At 45.7% G+C, this 26842-nt stretch overlaps 1 protein-coding gene across 1 annotated transcript in view; it reads right to left on the reverse strand.

Annotated features, from left to right (window-relative positions):
- Window positions 1–26842, reverse strand: part of LOC126095544 (myrosinase 1-like) — a 182795-nt gene that overhangs the window by 110281 nt on the left and 45672 nt on the right. Inside the window, exons 4-5 of the mRNA XM_049910323.1 lie at window positions 5835–5957; window positions 303–504 (exon numbers count right to left, since the gene is read on the reverse strand). Coding sequence (XP_049766280.1) covers window positions 303–504; window positions 5835–5957 — 325 coding nt within the window. The remainder of the gene's footprint in view (window positions 1–302; window positions 505–5834; window positions 5958–26842) is intronic.

Genomic DNA, 26842 nt, shown 5'->3' on the forward strand with positions numbered 1-26842 from the left:
GGTGAACATATGTTCAAATGTGTGTGAAACCTTATGGGACTTAACTGCTAAGGTCATCAGTCCCTAAGCTTACACACTACTTAACCTAAATTATCCTAAGGACAAACACACACACCCATGCCCGAGGGAGGACTCGAACCTCCGCCAGGACCAGCCGCACAGTCCATGACTGCAGCGCCTTAGACCGCTCGGCTAATCCTCCGCGGCGTAGGTGTAGGCGAACCGGAGACCCAGGTTAAAGAAGACCGGAATAAGGGAGGTTCCGGCGTGAGGCCCGACGGGAAGGAGAAGGCGCCACATACCGTGCTGGCGGTGTCGGAAGGTGGTGTTGTAGAGGCGGTAGGCGCGGCCGTGCGCCAGCAGCATCGTGTGGGCCGCCAGGTAGGAGCCCACGCCCGGGTGGCCGCGCAGCCCCGGCGCCGTGCTGGGTACGTATACGGAAAGAGAAGGCTCGTAGCCCGCCGCGATGTGCTCCGGCTCGTTGATCGTCACCCACCACTTCACCTGCAACACGCGCAGCCTCCGCTGCTGGTCCGTCACACTGCGAGGACAGCTCGACAACTTCTCCTCTCACTATACAGATAGCATCAGTACCAAGGAAATTTCATCTGTGTTACGCTGGTACGAGTTGTCAGAGCCGTAAGGAGGAGGTAGCAAGATAGGCCCAATTGAAGGACGCCGGAGAGGAGGTGGGGAAAAAAGCACAGAAAAAAAACTACAAGAAAGAAAGACGATTTGGTAGTCAACCGGAAGAAGTACGTGATGTCTACTTGTCATGTTCCTATCTTTCGCCAACGAAAAGAAGCCTTTCGGTCGACCCTCAGTTATTAATGGTCGTTATTGTCACAGTAATTGCTGTAGTCTCGTTTCGTCAAAGTACACTACTGGCCACTAAAATTGCTACACCACGAAGATGACGTGCTACAGACGCGAAATTTAACCGACAGGAAGAAGGTGCTTTGATATGCAAATAATTAGCTTTTCAGAGCATTCACACAAGGTTGGCGCCGGTGGCGACACCTACAACGTGCTGACATGAGGAAAGTTTCCAACCGATTTCTCATACACAAACAGCAGTTGACCGGCGTTTCCTGATGAAGAGTAGTTGTGATGCGTCGTGTAAGGAGGAGAAATGCGTACCATTACGTTTCCGACTTTGATAAAGGTCGGATTGTAGCCTATCGCGATTGCTGTTAATCGTATCGCGAATTTGCTGCTCGCGTTGGTCGAGATCCAATGAGTGTTAGCAGAATATGGAATCGGTGGGTTCAGGGGCGTAATACGGAACGCCGTGCCGGATCCCAACGGCCTCGTATCACTAGCAGTCGAGATGACAGGCATCTTATCCACATGGCTGTAACGGATCGTGCAGCCACGTCTCGTTCCCTGAGTCAACAGATGTGGACATTTGCAAGACAACAACCATTTGCACGAACATTTCGACGACATTTGCAGCAACATGGACTATCAGCTCGGAGACCATGGCTGCGGTTACCCTTGACGCTGCATCACAGACTGGAGCGCCTGCGATGGTGTACTCAACGACGAACCTGGGTGCAAGAATGGCAAAACGTCATTTTTTCGGATGAATCCAGGTTCTGTTTACAGCATCATGATGGTCGCATCCGTGTTTGGCGACATCGCGATAAACACACTTTGGAAACGTGTTTTTCATCGCCATACTGGCGTATCACCCGGCGTGATGGTGTGGGGTGCCATTGGTTACACGTCTCGGTGACCTCTTGTTCGCATTGGCGGCACTTTGAACAGTGTAAGTTACATTTCAGATGTGTTACGACCCGTGGCTCTACCCTTCATTCGATCCCTGCGAAACCCTACATTTCGGCAGGATAATGCACGACCGCATGTTGCAGGTCCTGTAAGGGCCTTTCTGGATACAGAAAATGTTCGATTGCTGCCCTGGTCAGCACATTCTCCAGATCTCTCACCAATTGAAAACGTCTGGTCAATGGTGGCCGAGCAACTGGCTCGTCACAATACGCCAGTCACTACTCTTGATGAACTGTGGTACCGTGTTGAAGCTGCATGGGCAGCTGTACCTGTACACACCATCCAAGCTCTGTTTGACTCAATGGCCAGGCGTATCAAGGCCGTTATTACGGCCAGACGTGGTTGTTCTGGGTACTGATTTCTCAGGATCTATGCACCCAAATTACGGGTAAATGTAATGACATGTCAGTTCTTGTATAATATATTTGTCCAATGAATACCCGTTTATCATCTTCATTTCTTCTTGGTGTAGCAATTTTAATGGCCAGTAGTGTAGCATCACAAAAAATCGGACATGTCTATCACTATAAAATGGTAATGTACCCTGATCAGGCAGAACATCATGACCACTTACCTAATAGCCAGTAAGTCCACCTTTGGCATGGGAAACAGTGGAGACGCGTCTTTGCATTGAAGCAATGAGGCCTCGATACGTCGCTGGATGGAGTTGTCACCACATCTGCACACACAAGTCAGCTAATTTCGGAGAGTGGGGCGATGAGCTCTGACGCCACTTTCAATCACATCTCATATGTACTCGATCGGGTACAGATCTGACGAGTTGCTGGGCCAGCACATCAATTGGAACTCGCCACTGTGTTCCTCAAACCACTCCATTACACTCCTGACCCTGCATCATGACGCTTTATTTTATTGAAAAATGCAACTGTGGTCAGGAAACATGATCGTCATGAAGGGGTGCACGTGGTCTGCGACCAGTGTATGATACTCCTTGGCCGCCATGGTGCCTTGCACGACCTCCACTGGACCCATGGATGCCTTCGTGAATGTTTCCTAGAGCGTACCGGAGCCGCCGTCAACTTGTCTCCGCCCCACAGAAAGGTGTCAAGGAGCTGTTCCACTGGAAGAAGATGGAGTTATGATCTACCATCGGCATGGTGAAGAAGGTACAGGGATTCATCAGACCATGCAACGCTCTGCCACTGCGCCTAAGTTCAGTGCCGATGGTCAAGTGCACATTTCAGTCGTGGTTCCTGATGTCGTGGTGTTAACATTGTCACATGCGTGGGCCGTTGGCTGCGTAGGTCCGTCGTTTGCCGTAGTTGGTGCACTGTGTGCTCACACACACTTTTACTTTGCCCAGCATTAAAGTGCGATGTTAGTACCGCCACAGTTTGCTGCCTATCCAGTTTTACCATTCTGCCCAGCCTGCGACCGTCCGACATCTCAAATGAGGTGTAGCCGCCCAACCACTCGACGTCTGGACATGGTTTCACCTTGGTTTCGCTTTGTGTTGAAGACGCTCAACACAGCACTCCTCGAATAGCCGAGAAGTCGTGCAGTTTCCGAAATGCTCGGGCCGAGTCTCCCGGCCATCACTATCTGTCCTCGGTCACACTCAGATCGCGCGCCTTCTCCATTTTACACACGGACAGCACGCTCACTGATGCTGTATGCACCGTATGTCTGTCTAACCAGCAATCATTCCTCGCCAGGTGACGCTGCAATCGCCCGTACGGGTTTACATTGGATAATAGATCGGTGGTCAGTGTTCTGGGTGATCAGTGTAGCAACATTGCGCTTGGTACACAGGACAGCCGTTTTACATAGCTCCCTCGTCTTCAACCATTGAGTTCTTGCTGCTACGGTATTATTGTGTCTCAAAGGTTGGAGATTGGATACTGAAGCAAATATACTATTTGTTCGAAGGTTTCTGGTTTCTGCTGACCGAGAACTAGCGAGATGCGGCAGTGGCGGAAAGAAGGGAGAAAGGTGGAGGATGTGTTATTTACTTGCCCCTCCAGCCAAGGGCGCCCATACCCGGGGGCAAGAGGGGGCCGCCGACCACCCCCTCCCCCGCCGAACGCGACCCCCTCCCCCGTCGCCCCCCCCCCACTGCTCTTGGAACAAAGAAAGAAAATGTAGTTAGATGTTTTTCTTTCAAGAATATGATTTCGAAGTCGATATTATGCAGGTTTTCAGCAGGGTGTTCCCTGAAACTTTTTTTATCGTGATTTACAAGTCGCCATTCGTCTTCCAAAATACTAAAAATCTCCACACCCCCTTCCATCCCCCCCCCCCCTACCACAAACTATCGTATTATTATGCCCTTGCTTCTAGTCAGTACTTCTGCTGCAGCCGGCCGGTGAGGCCGTGCGGTTCTAGGCGCTTCAGTCTGGAACCGCGTGACCGCTACGGTCGCAGGTTCGAGTCCTGCCTCGGGCATGGATGTGTGTGCTGTCCTTAGGTTAGTTAGATTTAAGTAGTTCAAAGTTCTAGGGGACTGATGACCACAGATGTTAAGTCCCATAGTGCTCAGGGCTATTTGAACCGTTTTTGAACTTCTGCTGCTCCCAATTTCCTTTGGTGCTATCTGTTCAAAAATGGTTCAAATGGCTCTGAGCACTATGGGACTTAACATCTGTGGTCATCAGTCCCCTAGAACTTAGAACTACTTAAACCTAACTAACCTAAGGACATTACACACAGCCATGCCCGAGGCAGGATACGAACCTGCGACCGCAGCAGTCACGCGGTTCCGGACTGAGCGCCTAGAACCGAACGGCCACCGCGGCCGGCGCGATCTGTTACGTAAATAAATAAGAACTCAACAGTAAGCTCTCAGTTCACAGATAGTATTACCGGAGTTGTTAGCTGTGCCTTTAGACAGCTATATGCTATTCATCTAAGTTGAGCCATCATGTAAATAAACGTATGCCTTGCCGTTGGTCATTGTCAGTGACCTAATCAATGAACAAATCCTGGACAGGAGTAGTCAACATTTCGTTGTAACCCTTTTTGTTTATTTATGATTCATTATTTATGCACTATTAACTGTGTGTTTATAAGGAGTAAATACAATACATTCTTTGTTATTGTATGTATGAAGGTTACGAGCGCTCAACGGCGAAGTTATCAGCGCCCTTACACATATTAAAAGAAATGAATGTTCTTTGTTATACCTCATAGTAAAACCAGTATACAACAGTATCCACCATTAACAATTAGATGGGGAAGCTTTATTGGTTTGAGGGCGGGCCCGTGGGGGGGGGGGGGGGGGTAGCTTTGTCGAAAAAATGTGTTTATACATCTTATTTTCCCAGAATTTACTCATTGAGGAAGATCAGGCAGCAGTTCGTCCTTTAAATCGTCGCATATATCAGATATAGAGATAAGTGACTGCATGATAGTTGCTCTGGAAGGTCGGTCGTTTACTTAGTAAACTCAAGCGAATTTTCATGCTAGTTTAAATACTGCCAGAGAAAGCTCATGTTATCCGGATATAACTAACAAAGCATTAGGGTCTTGACTGATCCGCACAGATCTGTTCTTTCGGACATGTCCGAAAGAACAGACACCATATCCACATAAATATATCGTTCCGGCAATACCGGCCATGACCTCCTCCTTCTGTGCGGATACACACATATTCCCCGAACTCTTACAGGACTTGGTAAGAATGTTTTCCACGAGTATTGAGTATGTTGGGGTGGGATACTACGAATGTAGTGTGTGGACATACAAGGTGAGAATGTGGGTCTCGCGGGAGGCATGCACGAGATAGTCCTTGCAGTCGCGCTATCCTCTGTGTCCTCGGTGGCTCAGATGGATACAGCGTCTGCCTTGTTAGCAGGAGATCCCGGGTTCGAGTCCCGGTCAGGGCACACATTTTCACCTGTCAACGTTGACATATATCAACGCCCGTCAACAGCTGAAGGTATTAATATAATTCTAATTTCAGACATGTCCTACAGAACAGACACCGTACCCATATAAATACATCCGCAAAGAGTCGTTATACTAGTGGAGGGACTACTTTTCTCGGCAGGAAATGTGTGGGACGTGTTACTGGGTGACCTTACCCTGTCGCCGAACTTGGTGAAGAGCACATTGGCGTACTCCTCGAAGTAGTAAGCCATTATCGGGTTGGCCCATCCACCTAGGTCTTGCAGGCGTTGCGGCAGGTCCCAGTGGTACATCGTCACCTGCAAGCAGCAGAACATTAAACTGACGTGTCTCTTGTCCAATGGACAGAATTAACTTGTAACGGGGTCATCTCTGTACATACACAATGTTTCACTGAGTGCATGCTTAAACGTAACAAAACAGCAGCCCTAAACTGAAGAATTTGTGAGAACTATGATTCACATTTATCTATGTGTGGCACGTTGAGTGTTGAGGCTATAAAATAAAACGTATAAACACCAAAAATTATGTATATATTGTATGGCACTTTAATTACGCAACCATTACGGCACCTCACCTGAACCTCTCGATACCAGTAATATTCTACTGAATTTCTGTTAACTACTTAATATATTTCTGAGACAACATTCAGATTTGATTTCATTTGTGATACATCGATATGTTTATATTGCAATGATATTATTCTTATGTATATTCTTTCTTTTGTCACTATGATCTTTGACGTACTTGTAACTCTGATTTTTGGGCGCGTAAGCGATAGTTAGTTAGTTGTTGAGTTGTTAGAGAGTCGGACGTCTTGGAAGTAATGTAGGAGAGACGCATATTGTAGTCAACTTATAAAATGTGAACTTTAACAGTGACTGTGAGGAAGATGTTTTCAAGTATGTTTTGTATTGTGAAGTGATGTTTTGTGTTTACGTAATATTGCAATTAAAAGGAAGTGTAACTTAAATTCGGAGTGCTGATTATTTTTTTTTACATCACCATTGTCCAGTAAAAGTGTAATCTTCAAGAATGGTTTGTGAAGCGCATCTACAAAACTTTTGAATATAACAGAATAAAACCTAGGCCTCTTTGCATCCGAGCTTGGAATCATAACCACCTAGATTTTCTACGATTCGGCCATGATAATACAACGAGACCAGCGTGGGAAACACAAAAAGATGAGTGCCTAGTTTTTTGATTATTACATGAAATGACATTATTAACTGTGCTCTAATGACACCTGCCACATAAAATGACTGTTGTTGCCCGAAAATGCAGCGTGAGCAACTCCACAATCGTTATTAAATGCTGACCCTTGTTGTGGTAGGGTTGTTAGAATATTTAAGTTGAAATTTAAACGTGTAATCCAGATGTCTCATTTGTCATTGAGGAATCGAGTGTAGCACTGCGGTACATTCCCATTACGATTACTGGTGAACAATGTGCTCAATGGTCTGATTTTTCACAACACGCTTCTTCCATTATCAAGTCTTATATTGTTGAGCCTTGACTATGTGACAAGTGGATCCCCATGAGAGGCACAATATACTGTACATGCTCGTATGTTGCCAGTGAAAAACGCAGGAAGGGTAGAGGGGAGTGTGCATTTCTCCTTCTGAGGCTTGTCATGAATAAAATTATCTTTTCCTAAATTTTTGTTTTTATTAAGGTTGGGTCTCTCAGCAGTGCAGTCATTGGTAGCCTTAACTGTCAGATATTTAACGCTGCAGCTGAGCCGAATAAAAATTGTAATAATTAGAGAATAAATGTAAGAAAAAATTAACAAAAATGAGCAAAAAATTTATATTACCTATCAAAAAAGATACCACATGACTGGCTATATTCAAATGGGAAATTAGTAAAACTGCTAAACACAAATATGTAATATTTTGGGTCAAGACGGCTGCATTTAAAAGAAATGTATTTGCTATTTGCAATTTTCCGTCCTCACGGTAAATAAAATGGTTCAAATGGCTCTGAGCACTATGGGACTCAACTGCTGTGGTCATCAGTCCCCTAGAACTTAGAACTACTTAAACCTAACTAACCGAGGCAGGATTCGAACCTGCGACCGTAGCAGCAGCGCGTCTCCGGACTGGAGCGCCTAGAACCGCACGGCCACCACGGCCGGCCTCACGGTAAATAGAGGCCAAGTCCACAGACATTACGATTTGCTCTCTTATGGGCAAAGTACACCGATAAGCCAAAACATTATTACTACGGTACTTCCCACCGCGAAGTTGGATGCCGCCTGGTGGCGTTGGGGCACGTGAGTCGGTCAAGAATGTACGAGGGTAAGTCCAAAAATACGGTCTCCTATTTTTTTATAAGTACATAGACCTTTTTATTTCTCGAATGGTTTACATCAACTTACAAAATGGCCCTGAGAACTGTGGGACTTAACATCGGAGGTCATCAGTCTCCTAGAACTTAGAACTACTTAAACCTGACTAACCTAAGGACAGCACACACATCCATGCCCGCGGCAGGATTCTAACCTGCGACCGTAGCGGTCACGCGGTTCCAGACTGAAGCGCCTAGAACCACTCGGCCACCATCAGCTTACAGCTTGAACATTTAGCTATTTTTCGACACAGTCACCATTTCTGTCAATGCATTTTTGTAGACGCTGTGGCAGTTTTTGTATACCCATGTCATACCATCTCGCCGCCATGCGGTTCAGAAAGTTACGAACCTCTTCTTTCACCTCGTCGTCGGAGCTGAATGGCTTTCCGGCCAAATGTTCTTTTAACCTAGTGATAGTCATTGGGCTCCAAGTCAGGACTATTGGGTGGGTGGGTGATTATGTTCCACTGAAATTGTTGCAGGAGAGCAACGGTTTGCCGAGCGATGTATGGGCGAGCGTTGTCATGGAGAATGTGTACGCCCTTGCTCAACATTCCTCTTCTCCGGTTCTGAATTTGAGTTTTTTCAGAGTCTCACAGTACCTGTCAGCGTTAATTGTGGTCCTAGCGATTCACCTCCGACAACGAGGTGAAAGAAGAGGTTCATAACTTTCTAAACAGCATGGCGGCGAGCTGGTATGACATGGGCATACAAAAACTGTCACAGCGTCTACAAACATGCATCGACAGAAATGGCGATTATGTCGAAAAATAGCCAAATGTTCAAGCTGTAAACTGATGTAAACCATTGTAAAAATAAACAGGTCTATGTACTTATAAAAAATAGGAGACCTTACTTTTGGGATTACCCTCGTATGTAAGTGGAGGAGACACCCAGGGTATCACCCTAGTGAAGATATCGCCTACAAATGGGGAAATCCATTGAGATAAGCGTCTTTGACAAAGGGCAGATTATTATCACGCAGACTTTGTGAACAGTATCTCGAAAACGGCAAAGATGATCGAATGTTCACGGACAGGGGTAGGAGGACAGTGAAACAAGCACTAGGCGCTAAATGTTCGGACGTCCACGACTCTTCACAGAACGTGAGATTCGGAGGCTTGTCTTCTTCGTGAAGTAGGATGGGTAATGATCTCTGCTGAAAGAGCACAGTGCTGATGCACGCCCAAGTATTTCGGAGCACACCGTTCATCGTACATTATTGAACATGGAGCTCCGCACCCCTACGTGTTCATACGTTGACCCAACGACATCGTCAAATACGATAACAGTGCACACGGGACCATAGGGATTCGACCGTCAATCAACGGAAAAGTGTCGGCTCTTGGGGTGAATCACATTTGTGCTACACTAGGTCGACGGTCGTCTCCACAAACAGTGTCATCAATGGGAACGACGGCTCGAAACGTGTAGCGCGCCACGGTCGCTTGCTGGTGGGGACATTATTATACTATGGGAGACATACTCCTGCCCTTGCGTATGGTCTGCGGTAGTAATAGAAGACACGCTGACAGTTGTGAACCACCTACATTCCTTCATGCTCGATGTCTTCCCCAATGGTCTGAGCACTATGGGACTTAACATCGGAGGTCATCAGTCCCCTAGAACTTAGAGCTACTTAAACCTAACTAACCTAAGGACATCACACACATCCAAGCCCGAGGCAGGATTCGAACCTGCGACCGTAGCAGTCGCGCGGTTCCGGACTGAAGCGCCTAGAACCGCTCGGCCACCGCGGCCGGCTCCCTAATGGCGATGTCACCTTTCAGCAGTATAATTGTGCATGTTTCGGAGCCAGAACCATGCTACAGTTGTTTGAGGAGCATTATAGTTAACTCAGGTTGATGTCTCGGAGTCCAAATTCACCTGATGTAAATCCTATGGAACCCGTCTGGGCCGCCATCGGGCTCCATCACTGTGCACGTGAGTCAGCGGCCCGTTATTTACGTGAATTAGATGACCTGTGCGTAGACGTCTAATGCCACATACATCCCAAACCTACCAACAAACTGTCGGATCCCTGACACTCAGAATCAGAATATCTGGTAAATGCAGCCCAAAATAAATAAACAAGATTAGCATTTGCCTTTAAGATGGAACTACTAATTGCTTTAATAATCGCATCGTAAAAGACACGTGTTACTCTTTTTTACCTGCTTTGGGGAGATTTTACCAGATATGACGTGTTAATGGTCTAACAAATTTCAGTACTGTACTCGATAAAGGGGTACAGAAGAAAAATACAGTCAAATGGCGGTGTATTCTTTAAAAATGTAGGCATTCTTTCTAGTGCGAAAGAAATATATCTTGGTGAATATAAAATGGCTCTGAGCACTATGGGCCTTAACATCGGAGGTCATCAGTCCCCTAGAACTTAGAACTACTTAAACCTAACTAACCTAAGGACATCACACACATCCAAGCCCGAGGCAGGATTCGAACCTGCGACCGTAGCTCTCGCGCGGTTGCAGACTAAAGCGCCTAGAACCGCTCGGCCACACGGCCAGCGTGAATATAAACTGAGCGTAATGGATCAATAGGCCGATTAAAATTGCTTGATAGTTGACATTTCGGGCGTTGGAGCTGGTTTCCTTCAATCAGAGCGCTCAACTCACGCCCGAACCGTTCGCCGTTGCCGGCCGCGGTGGTCTAGCGGTTCTGGCGCTGCAGTCCGGAACCGCGGGACTGCTACGGTCGCAGGTTCGGTTCCTGCCTCGGGCATGGGTGTGTGTGATGTCCTTAGGTTAGTTAGGTTTAAGTAGTTCTAAGTTCTAGGGGACTTATGACCTAAGATGTTGAGTCCCATAGTGCTCAGAGCCATTTGAACCGTTCGCCGTTGCCGATTTGCCACAACACACACACACACACACACACACACACACACTCACACAACGATGCTAACGAAATACACGTTTCATACATAGCTCTAACCAAACACTACTGGGTCCTTCTGCACAAGACTCAATTTAGCCTCACATTCACAGTTATTACGATCACAGAGATCGGCTTACATTAGGTAAGCTTTGCACGACGTAGCGTGAAGGCGAATTTTTGAAGACTTCAATTAATCGTTTCGACTGGGTCACCAGAGTCGCAAATATAACAACACAGGGCAACTCAGTGGCGTAGTGCGGTGATTACCGTGTAAACGTTACAACTAGAAGCTCGTAGGTTCGAATTTTGTCACATGCAGCGAAATTGTTTTGATTTCTAAATCTAATCTAAAGACTTTTTATGCAATTAAATACTTTAAATATTTTTTTATTCCTAATATTTTGCCGCATCATTTTCATCATCGTATTGACACCTTTTTGCTCTTATTTTTCATTCTGTCATTTTTTCTTCTGGAATCTGCCTGTGTCGCCTTAATCTGCATCCAAGTGCCAGCCAGGAGTGCTCATCGGTTGGTAACACGGCAGCTCGTGAAGCCAGTGTGAGGATAGTTTCTGGTAACAAATGACAGCGAGAAATTACAACTTTCTTTTAGTACTGAAACAATTTCGTTTGTCGTGAGTCTGCTCGTAGAGGTTTGCTTCAATCACTGTGAACAAGGCGATCGTGATTTTATTTCTGCCACAGATTGTTGACCTAGGTTTCTCTCAGATACATTGTATACCAAAAGTTTGCATTTAGGTTTGGATCATAAAATCAGGGCTACAAAACGTGTTATCAGCCGCAGTTCACTCGTTGGTCGCTTAAAATCAGCTGTCGACAAAGCATCTCTCATTTCCGTCATACGTCGCTGCAGCTGCTTCCAACGTAACTCCGTATTATACTTTAACATCATTTTTAAAGTGACCCGCCGTGTTTGTGTGTCGCCTATAAACCGAACGGTTCTCGGCAGTAGAATGGGCAACACTGTGGCAGCAAACGTCAGCTATCAAATAATTTCAATAGGACTGTAGTGCCAGTGACACTATGGATAGAGTCATAATTTGCTGTCTACTAGGTTTACGTAGAAAGAGCTGCTACGTGCAGAATACCAGTACTCAGTAACGAGGTAGATGATCGCAGCATGGACGCAGGTTGGTGGAGGCAGTAGTATGTTGTGGAGGACGTTTATCCTAACTTCCATAACAACTGCGTCAGTAATCTAAGGTACCTTGACATCTGTAGACTACGTGAACATTACTGCAGATCACCTGCATCCCTTAATGCTTGACGTCATCCGCGACAACAATGGCGTTTTCCAGCAGGGTGACCCAGTGTCAAGTCCAGAATAGTCATACAATGGTTTGAGGAACGTTATAGTGAACTCACGTTGGTACCTTTGCCACCAAATTTGCCTCTTCTGAATCTGATGGAACTTATCTGTGATGCTATAGGACTTTAGCTCTACGTCCACAAAGCACTGGCTCGTAATTTACGAGGACTACGTGACTTGCGCACAGACATCTGAAGCCACATACCTCCGGAAACCTACTAAGAACTTGTCACGTCCATTCCATGCTGAATCGTTGCTGTATTTCGTTCCAAAGGTGGACCAAAGAAAGATTGAAGTTTAACGTCCCGTCTACATCAAGGTCGTTAGAGACGAAGGACGAAGCGCTCTCTCGGATTAGGTGAAGGATGGTGGAGGAATGGGAGAGGGGGGGCGGGGAGGGGGGGGGGGGGGAACCGGTCATGCCCTTTCATAGGAACCACCCGGCACCCGGGAACTTGCCTCGACTGATTTGGGGAAACCACATAAAACCTAAATCTGCAAAGGTTGACCAACATGCTGTTTAGTAGGGGGTTATAAATTTTTGTGTCATTGGTATGAAACGGATATGATACTTTGCTGCCATATTAAATCATTTCTGTTTTGTATCGCCACTCGCTATCTGTGTGTTTTAGGTAATAATCCTACAGGAAGGATTTTGCACTGATATTTGTGTATCCGTCTCTTTCCTATATCCTTTTCCTTTGATTTAATCCAGTATACGTAACTGAGATGAGTGCATCTGAGTTTCACAAGGTGGTCGGTGTCTGTAGCAGTTCTGCTAACTAACTAGCAGCAGCATAGGCGAAAAGGTAAATAGGTCTAACTTTACCGTCGGGGCAGGGCTTGGTCAGATAGGCACAGTTAGGTTAGCAGAGGGTGCGGTGGTGCCTCTTTGGTAGCTATCACCTTTCTGTTTGAAACGCGAGAGTGCTTACGATATGTCTGGTGTAGCACATTCTGCCACTGAGATCGGGTGACAACTAGTGTGCCTTTCGGACACTCTTTGGATTGAGGATATGTGATATTTGTATTTAGTGTCTTTATTTCAGCATTTTGGATATTGTGGGAAATCATCTTAGTTATTGTAGGGATAATTTCATGTGCACTGTAATTATTATTATTCTTTCTTTCCTCAGACGTTATGTCTGGTCAAAAATAAAAGTGACGCGGACCTTGATCAAGCGTCACTTCCTTTTACGGTACGGTACGGTATATGTTACATTGCATTTAGGAACTTTCGGGTTATTGAACATGTATCAATAATTACGGATTTCTGTAGTTGTATATATACGTTTGGATGTAGCTGTATTGCGTTGATGTACTGGTGGATATAGTGCGGTATGACTCCTGTAGTTGATAGTATAATTGGTATAATGTCAACTTTATCCTGATGCCATATGTCCTTGACTTCCTCAGCCAGTTGGATGTATTTTTCAATTTTTTCTCCTGTTTTCTTCTGTATATTTGTTGTATTGGGTATGGATATTTCGAATAGTTGTGTTAATTTCTTCTTTTTATTGGTGAGTATGATGTCAGGTTTATTATGTGGTGTTGTTTTATCTGTTATAATGGTTCTGTTCGAGTATAATTTGTATTCATCATTCTCCAGTACATTTTGTGGTGCATACTTGTATGTGGGAACGTGTTGTTTTATTAGTTTATGTTTTATGGCAAGTTGTTGATGTATTATTTTTGCTACATTGTCATGTCTTCTGGGGTATTCTGTATTTGCTAGTATTGTACATCCGCTTGTGATGTGATCTACTGTTTCTCTTTGTTGTTTGCAAAGTCTGCATTTATCTGTTGTGGTATTGGGATCTTTAATAATATGCTTGCTGTAATGTCTGGTGTTTATTATTTGATCCTGTATTGCAATCATGAATCATTCCGTCTCACTGTATATATTGCCTTTTCTTATCCATGTGTTGGATGCGCCTTGATCGATGTGTGGCTGTGTTAGATGATACGGGTGCTTGCCATGTAGTGTTTTCTTATTCCAATTTACTTTCTTCGTATCTGTTGATGTTATGTGATCTAAAGGGTTGTAGAAGTGGTTATGAAATTGCAGTGGTGTAGCCGATGTATTTATATGAGTGATTGCTTTGTGTATTTTGCTAGTTTCTGCTCGTTCTAGAAAGAATTTTCTTAAATTGTCTACCTGTCCATAATGTAGGTTTTTTATGTCAATGAATCCCCTTCCTCCTTCCTTTCTGCTTAATGTGAATCTTTCTGTTGCTGAATGTATGTGATGTATTCTATATTTGTGGCATTGTGATCGTGTAAGTGTATTGAGTGCTTCTAGGTCTGTGTTACTCCATTTCACTACTCGAAATGAGTAGGTCAATATTGGTATAGCATAAGTATTTATAGCTTTTGTCTTGTCTCTTGCTGTCAATTCTGTTTTTAATATTTTTGTTAGTCTTTGTCTATATTTTTCTTTTAGTTCTTCTTTAATATTTGTATTATGTATCCCTATTTTTTGCCTGTATCCTAGATATTTATAGGCATCTGTTTTTTCCATCGCTTCTATGGAGTCACTGTGGTTATCCAATATGTAATCATCTTGTTTAGTGTGTTTTCCCTTGACTATGCTATTTTTCTTACATTTGTCTGTTCCAAAAGCCATATTTATATCATTGCTGAATACTTCTGTTATCTTTAGTAATTGGTTGAGTTGTTAATTGGTTGCTGCCAGTAGTTTTAGATCATCCATGTATAGCAAATGTGTGATTTTGTGTGGGTATGTTCCAGTAATATTATATCCATAATTTATTATTATTATTATTATGTTTTACATATCAAGTAGTTTTTGCGCTAGTTGGCTTGCTACTACTTTGAGTACGGTACAAAGAAACTTTATTCACTTGTATATTTAGTTCAAATGGCTCTGAGCAATATGGGATTTAACTTCTGAGGTCATCTGTCCCCTAGAACTTAGAACTAATTACACCTAACTTACCTAAGGACATCACACACAGCCATGCCTGAGGCAGGATTCGAACCTGCGATCGTAGCGGTCGCGCGGTTCCAGACTGTAAGGCCTAGAACCGCTCGGCCACCACGGCCAGCGTATATTTAGTAAAGTGGAATTGATTTCAGTATATAAAGTAGATCTGCGAAGTATAATTGTGCATATGCAGGGTTGAATTTGTGTATTTTTCATGATTTGTGGAGAGTTGGATGTTACTGGCTTTGTTCAGCCATGACTCCACATGACTGATGGTAGAAATTAAGTTCAGTCTTTCATTAATTTTCCTTAAATACTCGGACCTTCAGCAGTTACGTTATATACGCGTAGGTTTCCAAAACTAGGGATGATATTTTTCATGGAAAAGATGGGTTTTCTTTGTGTGCACAATGGATATGTTCAGAGTGCACCGAAATTCAGTTACTTGCTAATAATTAAACAGATCCGAACTTGCAGAATATAATGAGTACTTACACACGTGAATCTTTTTCCTTAGTTTTTGTGATGTGTAATTTAATGTATTTTTCGTGGTTTGGTATGTGTTCGAGGTTGAGTTGTGACTTCTCTGCCGAGTATACAGTAGACTTGGTAGCGGTTATTGCTAGTGGAGAATCGCCTTTATTTGTATTTCTTTGATGAATGGGCAAGAACATGATTATGTTGTATTGCATCCCATACCTCATGCTCTTTTGTGAGCACATCAGTGCCCTCTCCATTCACATTGTACTGTATATGGAAGGTTAGTTATTCAGCATTGAGACATTGGTAAATTTATTTTTATTTAAAGTGGGGGCCATGCATTTATATTACATTTTTGAAAGTATTTTCTTTGAGCATGTTCAGTCTGATCAACCATACTTGACAACTGCAGCATCTGAACGGAATACTAAAGAGAAACCCAATTCTGTAGTTAAGATCGTAGCAAATCCTTAATGCATTACTACGCAATGAGATGGTATTTCATCGGTAAAAGTAGATGTTGTACTCTGATTTTTCTGCTGCATGATTTAAGTGAGGTAAGATTTTCCACTGCTCTTTATAGCAAATATTTTCAGGTTCACGTTAGAATAAGAACTTACAGAAAAGTGAAGTAATTAAAGTAGCACTTTTTATATATTTGGTGACCGAACCCAGGTCAGTCAAGGAAGATGCAGTTAATAGAGAAGGTAACCGTTATGTGCGTTTTAAGTGAAAGTCTCCAAGTGATCGTAATCTTAACACGTTCAGCCAATAACGTGTCTAGGAGCACTGAATGCTCTGGTCGAAAGCTGTCATTTATCGTATGAAGAAGTGTCGAATGGTTACTACAGCTTTGCTTTTGTAACGATTGCTGATGCGAACAACAGTAAGGCTTAATAGATTATCCACGATATTCGAGGTGCTCACATCAGCCTTGTCATTTATCAAGCAGAATGTTTCTAAATGAAAAGTCAGCTGGTTCACAAGCGCTTCCAAGAGCCTATTAACTCATAATACCGTATGGACAGACAACATATGTTTTTGAAAGAAAGCCGCTAATTCCAACTGAACATTAACTGGTGGTTCAAGGCATATAGGTCATCATTAAAGTTTGACAAGACTCAAAGATTATAATACATTAGTTCTCACAAAATCCCACGAAATCTAAAATAGTCCTTTCAAATAGTGAAATACAAGAACTAGAAGTACTGAGTTTTTGCGAGTCTATCTCTAACATAACTGGAAAAGCCACTGCGTGGAATTAATGAAGGGCTTCAGTTCAGCTGTGGTGGTTGTGTGTTTCGTTAGTGCTAAAGGTGATTTGAAAAATGAAGCAATTAATTTATTCTGCTTGCTTATATTCACTGATGAATTGCATAATCATCTTTGGGGGAAACTCAAGTTACGTGGATAGCACTTTCAGAATGCATAAGCGCCAATAAAATCTTCTCGTCTTTTTTTTCCTGTTTTCCGTCTTTCCTTAGTTGCTTTAAAATTCGTGGAGGTATATTCCGCCTATGCAATTAACTGAAGGCAGTTTGTCGTATAACTTGACGGAAAATGCCTGACATGGTGTGATATTCCTAGCTGTAGCCGCCAGTATTTTATTTTGCTGGAAGCTCGCCTTGTTTCAGCTTGATACACGTGAAGTAGCATATGGTACAAAAGTGGGGTGAGGTACAAGCGACAGATGGTACAGTATGTACCATCCCGTGGGAGAGTCCGCCAATTATAATAAACTTGCTTCTGATTGGTCGGCACGTTCGGGCGCTAGGCGCCAAAACGCCTGACTTCTCTTATTAATTATTTATATATTTTCCATTGCATTTAACCCAGTTTTCAGTATGACAATCTCTCATGGTTACCCTACAAGTCTATCGTTTTTGTTTATTAAGTTGCACTAGTTTTGAGAAACACAAAAGTAACTATATTGCAACTGAAGTGCTTCGGACACCTTCGGGTCGCCTTGGCGCGCCTGGGAGACAAAGTACTTCAGCTACGCTAGTCACTCTGTTTCGGGCTTCTGCAAGATCAGACACGTATCTCAGTATCGTGCGTTACTTAATTGTGAATATGTAACAGTCACACTGTTTTGAGTGTTCTTCAGGGTCGGATATGTTATACTCCATATCGGGCGTAACTTAGTTGTGAATATGTAATACTCACTTTGTCTAGTGCGTACCAGAGAGCCGGACATTTGTATCGTATTTCGAAAGTTGGATGGAAAAGTTACCATAGAATTAAGAAAGCTGTGCCGAGTGTTGTAAAAGACAGTGTAAATGTGTAAATATTTGAATAATAACCGAACAGGATGTATTAATGAGAAGTGTTGCCTACCGTCATTGTCAGTAGTACAGATCTTACCCTCTGTAGATACAGAGACTAACCTGGGCAAGTGGCATCCCGCAAAGAGCACAACCACAGGTTCCAGATTTTTTGTTTGTTTGTTTTGTTTTGGTTTTGAGGCGCAAAACTGCTATGGTCATTAGCGCCCGGTCTGTGACTTAGGAAACGGTAAAAAACGAAAATGGAAACCAGCAGCAATGGGAACGAAACTCAAAAAATTGGAGAAACTAAAATCAGAAGGATAGCTTAAAAATCCACTACAGAAAGGGGTTGGTTGTCCCCAAAAAGAGCTTCAAATGACTGACGTCATCTCACTGGCACTAATAAACTCGAGAACGCGATCGGCCGAGCGCGTGTCATCTGCTAAAATGGACGATATATCAGGCGACAGCTGAAGACGGGCGCGTAACGGAATCAAATAGGGGCACTCAAGTAAAAGGTGTCTTACCGTCCACAGCTGAGAGCAGTGGGGACAGAGGGGGGGAGGATCGCCGCTTAAAAGATGTCAATGGCTAAAAAAACAGTGCCCTATCCCGAGTCTAGTTAAAATTACCTCCTCCTGGCGACGCGTTCGGGAGAAAGAGGTCCTAGCACAGGGAAGAGCTTTCACGTCCCGCAATTTATTATGGGGAAGTGTCGACCAATGTGCATGCCATAAAAGAACAAGACGACGACATAATACACTCCGTAGATCGGCAAAGGGAATCAATCGAATAGCTTGCCGAAGAAGAGAGACTGCAGCCTTGGCCGCTATATCGGCCGCCTCATTTCCACAGATACCAACGTGTCCTGGGAGCCAGAGGAACGCCACCCAGACGCCCCCCCAAATGGAGCAAGCGCAGGCAGTCCTGAATCCGGTGGACCAGAGGGTGGACAGGGTAGAGAGCTTGGAGACTGAGGAGAGAGCTGAGAGAATCTGAACAGATAACAGACTGTATCCGCTGATGGCGGCGGATGTATTGGACAGCCTGGAGAACAGCATAAAGCTCCGCAGTATAAACCGAACACTGGTCGGGAAGCCGAAATCGATTTGGGGTGTCGCCAACAATATAGATACTCCCTACACCTAACGATGTTTTCGAGCCATCAGTGTAAATGAATGTGGCTTCCTTCATTTGTACACATAGAGCAGCAAATGCCCGACGATAAACAAGTGAAGGGGTACCATCCTTGGGAAATTGACAAAGGTCACGGAGCAGGCAGATCCGGGGACGGAGCCAAGGCGGTGCTGTACCCCAAGTTGTCAAGAAGGTTTTAGGAAAGCGGAAGGAAAGAGAATGGAGCAGTTGACGGAAGCGGACTCCCGGTGGTAGTAGGGAGGAAGGGCGGCCTGCATACCCTACATCCAAGGAGGCGTCGAAAAAAATGTCATGGGCCGGATTAGCAGGCATGGAAGACAGATGGCTAGCATAACGACTCAGAAGGACAGCTCGCCGATTGGACAGCGGAGGTTCAGCAGTCTCAGCATAAAGGCTTTCCACAGGGCTGGTGTAAAAAGCTCCAGACACTAAACGTAATCCACAGTGGTGGATAGAGTCGAAACGCCGAAGAATAGACGGCCGAGCAGAGGAGTAAACTATGCTGTCATTGTCCCATTTCGAGCGCACTAAGGCGCGATAGAGGCTGAGAAGGACCACTCGGTCCACTCCCCAGGAGGTACCATTCGGGACACGGAGGGTGTTGAGGGATCGCAGACAGTGAGCCGAAAGATAGGAAACGTGGGAGGACCAGCACAGTTTTCTGTCAAACATAAGACCCAAGAATTTAGCGACGTCCGAAAACGGAAGGTTGACGGGTCCTAGATGTAAGGAAGGTGGAAGAAACTCCTTACGTCGCCAAAAATTAACACAAACGGTCTTACTGAGAGAAAAACGGAAGCCGGTTTCGATGCTCCAATAGTGGAGGCGATCGAGACATCCTTGAAGACGTCGTTCAAGAAGGCTGGTCCGTTGAGAGCTGTAGTGGATCGCAAAATCATCCACAAAGAGGGGGCCTGAGACATCGGGAGGGAGACAGTCCATAATTGGATTTATGGCAATGGCAAACAGTACAACACTCAGCACGGAGCCCTGGGGTACCCCGTTTTCTTGGGAGAAAGCACGGGAGAGAGTGGTGTTCACCCGCACTCTAAATGTGCGCTCTGCCATAAATTCGTGAAGAAAAAGGGGCAGCCGATCTCGAAAGCCCCCAAGAGAACAGTGTGCGGAGGATGCCTGTCCTCCAACAGGTATCGTATGCTCCCTCCAGATCAAAAAAATATTGCTACTGTTTGGCGTTTCCGCAGAAAATTGTTCATGATATAAGTGGAGAGAGCAACAAGATGGTCAACTGCAGAACGATGCTTTCGGAAACCGCATTGGGCAGGTGTTAAAAGACTGCGGGACTCCAGCCACCAAGCTAAATGGCAATTCACCATATGCTCCAAAACCTTACATACACTACTCGTGAGAGAAATGGTGCGATAGCTAGATGGGAGATGTTTGTCCTTTCCAGGTTTCGGAACAGGAACGACTATAGCTTCCCGCCATCGTCTGGGAAAAGTACTGTCGGTCCAAATTCGATTATAAAGGCGAAGGAGGTAACGCAGACTATGGATTGATAATTGCAGCAACATTTGGATGTGGATACCATCCGGTCCTGGGGCGGAGGAGCGAGAAGAAGAGAGTGCATGTTGGAGTTCCAGCATGCAGAAAACAGTATTATAGCTTTCGCGATTTTGAGAGGAGAAAGCAAGAGGTTGCACTTCCGCTGCACGTTTCTTCGGGAGAAACGCTGGCGGGTAATTTGAAGAGCTCGAAATCTCAGCAAAGTGTTGACCCAATGAGTTAGAAATTGCGACGGGGTCCACTAACGTATCATGCGCGACAGTGAGCCCACAGACCGGGGAGAAACTAGGCGCGCCTGATAACCGTCGAATCAGACTCCAAACTTCCGAGGAGGGAGTGAAGGTGTTAAATGAGCTAGTAAAGAATTTCCAGCTTGCCTTCTTGCTATCGCGGATGACGCGACGGCATCGCGCACGGAACTGCTTATAGCGGATACAGCTGGCCAAAGTAGGATGGTGGCGGAAAACGCGAAGAGCACGTCGCCGCTCACGTATTGCGTCACGGCATGCCTCGTTCCACCAAGGAACTGGGGGGCGCCGGGGCAATTCGGAGGTGCGTGGTATTGAACGTTCCGCAGCTGTAAGAATAACGTCTGTAATAGGTGTGACCTCATCGTCGACGCTGGGAAAGTGACGGTCATCGAATGTCGCTAGAGACGAAAAAAGTGTCCAATCGGCTTGGGCAAACTTCCAGCGTCGCGGGCGCATATATGCCAGTCGAGGCTGCAGTCTAAGGACAATTGGAAAGTGGTCACTCGAGTGTGTATCATCAAGGGCGAACCATTCGAAGGGCCGAGCTAGCGGAACAGTACCGACCGAAAGGTCCAAATGAGAGAAATTTGTCGTGGAGGCAGATAAAAATGTAGGGTCCCCAGTGTTGAGGCAAACTAGATCCGCTTGGTAGAAGACGTCTGACAATAGTGAGCCACGCAGACAAGGATGTGGAGATCCCCAAAGCGGGTGGTGGGCATTGAAGTCTCCAACCAGCAAATAGAGGGGTGGAAGCTGACCAAGAAGATGAAGGAGATCAGCTTGTGCCATTGGTGTGGACGATGGAATGTATACAGTACAAAGAGAAAAGGTATATCCAGAAAGGGAAAGACGTCAGCAACAGCTTGGAAGGAAGTGTTTAAGGGGATTGGGTGATAATGGAGAGTATCATGGAGAAGAATCATGAGTCCTCCAAGTGCTGGAGTGCCTTCAACAGAGGGGAGATCAAATCGGACGGACTGAAAATGGGGGAGAACAAAGCGGTCATGGGGACGCAGCTTTGTTTCCTGAAGACAGAAGATGACTGGCGAGTAGGATCGTAAGAGGATCGACAATTCATCCCGATTGGCTCAAATGCCGCGGATATTCCAGTGGATAATGGACATAGGGTGAACAGAAAATGGAGGAATGTGACCAAGGTTGCTGTCAACTCAACGACTGCTCAGAGCTTGCGACCAACAGCATGGAATGGCATTCAGCCAAAGGCAGAAGATCCTGATCCATAGGTTGTTCAGGAGCAGCTCCTGCCACCAGCGATCGGCCGGTCGATCGGCCGCCAGCAGTGCGCCTCGGAGACACAGAAGACGGCTGAAGGCGACTACCGCCAGGTGGTGCTGTAGAGGAGACACGCCTTGACGGAGAAAGAGATGAACTGGGTTTCTTATTAGCCTTCTTGGAAACATGATGTTTAGATGAAGGAGGAACCGATGGTTGTGAAGTTGGGGTACGTAAAAAATCTTCACGAGTATGCTCGTTTTTGGTAGTCTGGGTGTCTTACTTTTGGGCTCGAGAGTTAGCAGAACCCGATGAAGGGTGAGCCGTAGAATGGGCAGGCGAAAGTGGGGAGGTTGAATGGGCGATCTTTGCGCTGGCCGTTCTGACGACCGTGGCACTAAAGGTGAGGTCACAAGTCTGCGTGGCCAGCTCCTTTGTTGGCCAAGGAGAGGCAAGGATAGTGCTGTATTTTCCTGTCTGAGGCACGGTGGGCTGTCGACTGTCGAATAATTTTCGAGCAGCAAAGGTCGACACCTTTTCCTTCACTCTGATTTCCTGAATGAGCTTTTCGTCTTTAAAAATGGGGCAATCTCGAGAGGAAGCAGCGTGGTCACCCATACAGTTGATGCAACGAGGGGATGGAGGTGGATAAGCACCCTCATGGGCATCCTTGCCACACATAACACATTTAGCCAGATTGCAACAGGACTGGCTGGTGTGATTGAACCGCTGACACCGATAGCAATGCGTAGGGTTCGGGATGTAAGGGCGAACGGAAATTATCTCATAGCCTGCTTTGATTTTCGATGGGAGTTGAACTTTGTCAAATGTCAAGAAGACAGTACGGGTTGGAATGATGTTCGTGTCAACCCTTTTCATGACTCTATGAACAGCTGTTACGCCCTGGTCAGACAGGTAGTGCTGAATTTCCTCGTCGGACAATCCGTCGAGGGAGCGTGTATAAACGACCCCACGAGATGAATTTAAAGTACGGTGCGATTCCACCCAGACAGGGAAGGTGTGTAGCACTGAAGAAGGCAGCAATTTTTGTGCCTGGAGGGCACTGACTATTTCTAACAACAAGGTGCCATTTCGTAATCTGGAAAAAGACTTTACAGGACCTGCAATTGCGTCGACACCTTTCTGAATAATGAAAGGGTTGACCGTGGAGAAGTCGTGACCTTCGTCAGCCCGAGAAACAACAAGGAACTGTGGCAACGATGGAAGGACTGTCTGTGGCTGAGACTTATTGAACTTACGCTTGTGAGCAGACAGAGTAGAAGAAGAGGAAACCATTGCGAAAGAATCCCCCATGATTACCGGCGTCTCCGATGGCGCACTCCTTCCTTGTGGGGGCCCTCTCTGAGGGCACTCCCACCTTAGGTGATTGTTCACACCTCAGGTCACACATACCGAGAAACGGACAGAGGGACCAATCGGCACTTTCGGAGGGTATCAGCTCGGGTAATCACCCCTCCCTGGGCCTGGCCGTTACCAGGGGGTACGTACGTGTCCTACCTGTCTACTCGGGGTGGGGAATTACGCGTTACCCCGTCACCGGCTAGGCATGAAAATGCGCGGGTCGGCCTTCAGACACGCACAGGGAAGAAAAAAGAGAAAGGGAAAAAACAAAGGGAAAGGAAGGAAGAGAGGTCTCAAACGGCGCAGCGGAGAAAAGGGCAAAGGAAGAGGTAAGGAAAAGAGAAGGACAAAGGGAGGACGAAAACTTGCAAGCGGAGAAAGCAAAGAATGTGTTACAGTTCCGAGCGTCCGTCTCTGGACATAGGCACAAAACATGCTCCCAGAGGGGGAGAAAGGGAGCCCGCATCTCGTGGTCATGCGGTAGCGTTCTCGCTTCCCACGCCCGGGTTCCCGGGTTCGATTCCCGGCGGGGTCAGGGATTTTCTCTGCCTCGTGATGGCTGGGTGTTGTGTGATGTCCTTAGGTTAGTTAGGTTTAAGTAGTTCTAAGTTCTAGAGGACTGATGACCATAGATGTTAAGTCCCATAGTGCTCAGAGCCATTTTTTGGAGAAAGGGAAGGAAAGAGGCGGAGGTGAGGGGGGGGGCGAAGATGGGGGATGGGGAAGGATGCAGAAAGGGAAGGTATGCAGCCCGGAAAGGAAGGAAGGCCACATTAGCTCTGGGTCCCGTGCTCGCTACACAGTATCCACAAAAGAGTTGTGGACCCCCTGGGGGACAGGTTCCAGATGACGGCATAGCAGCCTCCGCCGAAGAAGATCCCACGACCTACGAGCTGTCTTCTGCGCTGGGGACACAGCTTTAGAACACTACAGGTTGGTGGAAAGAACGGTCAGAGACTCTTATTCAGTCTCTCCAGATCTCTCCAGCTTCCAGATCTGACTTCCAAAGGGACACAATTTATAATAGCTGCATTATCGTCATTTGTTTTTTCCTGTTTTCCGTCTTTCCTTAGTTGCTTTAAAATTCGTGGAGGTATATTCCGTCTATGTAACTAATTGAAGGCAGCCAAACTGCTTTCAATTAGTTACATAGACGGAATATACAGGGTGTTTCAAAAATGACCGGTATATTTGAAACGGCAATAAAAACTAAACGAGCAGCGATAGAAATACACCGTTTGTTGCAATATGCTTGGGACAACAGTACATTTTCAGGCGGACAAACTTTCGAAATTTCAGTAGTTACAATTTTCAACAACAGATGGCGCTGCAAGTGATGTGAACGATATAGAAGACAACGCAGTCTGTGGGTGCGCCATTCTGTACGTCGTCTTTCTGCTGTAAGCGTGTGCTGTTCACAACGTGCAAGTATGCTGTAGACAACATGGTTTATTCCTTAGAACAGAGGATTTTTCTGGTGTTGGAATTCCACCGCCTAGAACACAGTGTTGTTGCAACAAGACGAAGTTTTCAACAGAGGTTTAATGTAACCAAAGAACCGAAAAGCGATACAATAAAGGATCTGTTTGAAAAATTTCAACGGACTGGGAACGTGACGGATGAACGTGCTGGAAAGGTAGGGCGACCGTGTACGGCAACCACAGAGGGCAACACGCAGCTAGTGCAGCAGGTGATCCAACAGCGGCCTCGGGTTTCCGTTCGCCGTGTTGCAGCTGCGGTCCAAATGACGCCAACGTCCACGTATCGTCTCATGCGCCAGAGTTTACACCTCTATCCATACAAAATTCAAACACGGCAACCCCTCAGCGCCGCTACCATTGCTGCACGAGAGACATTCGCTAACGATATAGTGCACAGGATTGATGACGGCGATATGCATGTGGGCAGCATTTGGTTTACTGACGAAGCTTATTTTTACCTGGACGGCTTCGTCAATAAACAGAACTGACGCATATTGGGAACCGAAAAGCCCCATGTTGCAGTCCCATCGTCCCTGCATCCTCAAAAAGTACTGGTCTGGGCCGCCATTTCTTCCAAAGGAATCATTGGCCCATTTTTCAGATGTGAAACGATTACTGCATCACGCTATCTGGACATTCTTCGTGAATTTGTGGCGGTACAAACTGCCTTAGACGACACTGCGAACACCTCGTGGTTTATGCAAGATGGTGCCCGGCCACATCGCACGGCCGACGTCTTTAATTTCCTGAATGAATATTTCGATGATCGTGTGATTGCTTTGGGCTATCCGAAACATACAGGAGGCGGCGTGGATTGGCCTCCCTATTCGCCAGACATGAACCCCTGTGACTTCTTTCTGTGGGGACACTTGAAAGACCAGGTGTACCGCCAGAATCCAGAAACAATTGAACAGCTGAAGCAGTACATCTCATCTGCATGTGAAGCCATTCCGCCAGACACGTTGTCAAAGGTTTCGGGTAATTTCATACAGAGACTACGCCATATTATTGCTACGCATGGTGGATATGTGGAAAATATCGTACTATAGAGTTTCCCAGACCGCAGCGCCATCTGTTGTTGAAAATTGTAGCTACTGTATTTTCGAAAGTTTGTCTGCCTGAAAATGTACTGTTGTCCCAAGCATATTGCAACAAACGGTGTATTTCTATCGCTGCTCGTTTAGTTTTTATTGCCGTTTCAAATATACCGGTCATTTTTGAAACACCCTGTACCTACAAGACCGAAAATCTTCTCGGTTTATAGGCCACATCACTTCGAATAAAAAATTCGAACTTTCGACAGCTGCCTCCGCCATTGTCATTACGAGTTAAAGTCATCGGCTGTGGATGATGGCAAGGTGTTCCGCCTACATAGGTGCGATAGCAGCGACTGGAACCTTCCAGAGAGAACATACGTGGGAAGGCGAGTTGGACAGCACATAGCAGCTCTGGCCCACTGACAGTCCTGTTCCGTCAGGTGGCGCGAGGGACCTGCGCCACGTTTGAAACTGCCGCTCCCACCACCCTACATGCGTCGAGCATCCATATTTGCTTGCGCTTGGTATCAAAAGCCCATTCGCATGCCCAGCTGTGAGCCTCTGATGTCTATTAAAATTGTTGCAGTTCATTCTAACCTCGGCAGCCTTCTTTATTACGTAATACCAGTATCACGGTGTATAAGCCAAGACTCTCGTCTTTTCAGTTTTTATTCTTTGTCCATATTCCAGTCAATGCTCATTTACGACCGATTTCTCAAGCTCCCTTTGTTTAATATGTCGTGAATGCTCAGCACAATACTCTACATCTAGATCTAGAGGATTACTCAGTAATTCACAATGAAGTGCCTGGCAGAAGATTCATCGACACCATCAAGCTATTTCTCTATCGTTTCACTCCCGAAG

The sequence above is a fragment of the Schistocerca cancellata genome, chromosome 8 (genome assembly GCF_023864275.1).
Source record: "Schistocerca cancellata isolate TAMUIC-IGC-003103 chromosome 8, iqSchCanc2.1, whole genome shotgun sequence".
Classification (NCBI taxonomy): Eukaryota; Metazoa; Arthropoda; class Insecta; order Orthoptera; family Acrididae; genus Schistocerca; species Schistocerca cancellata.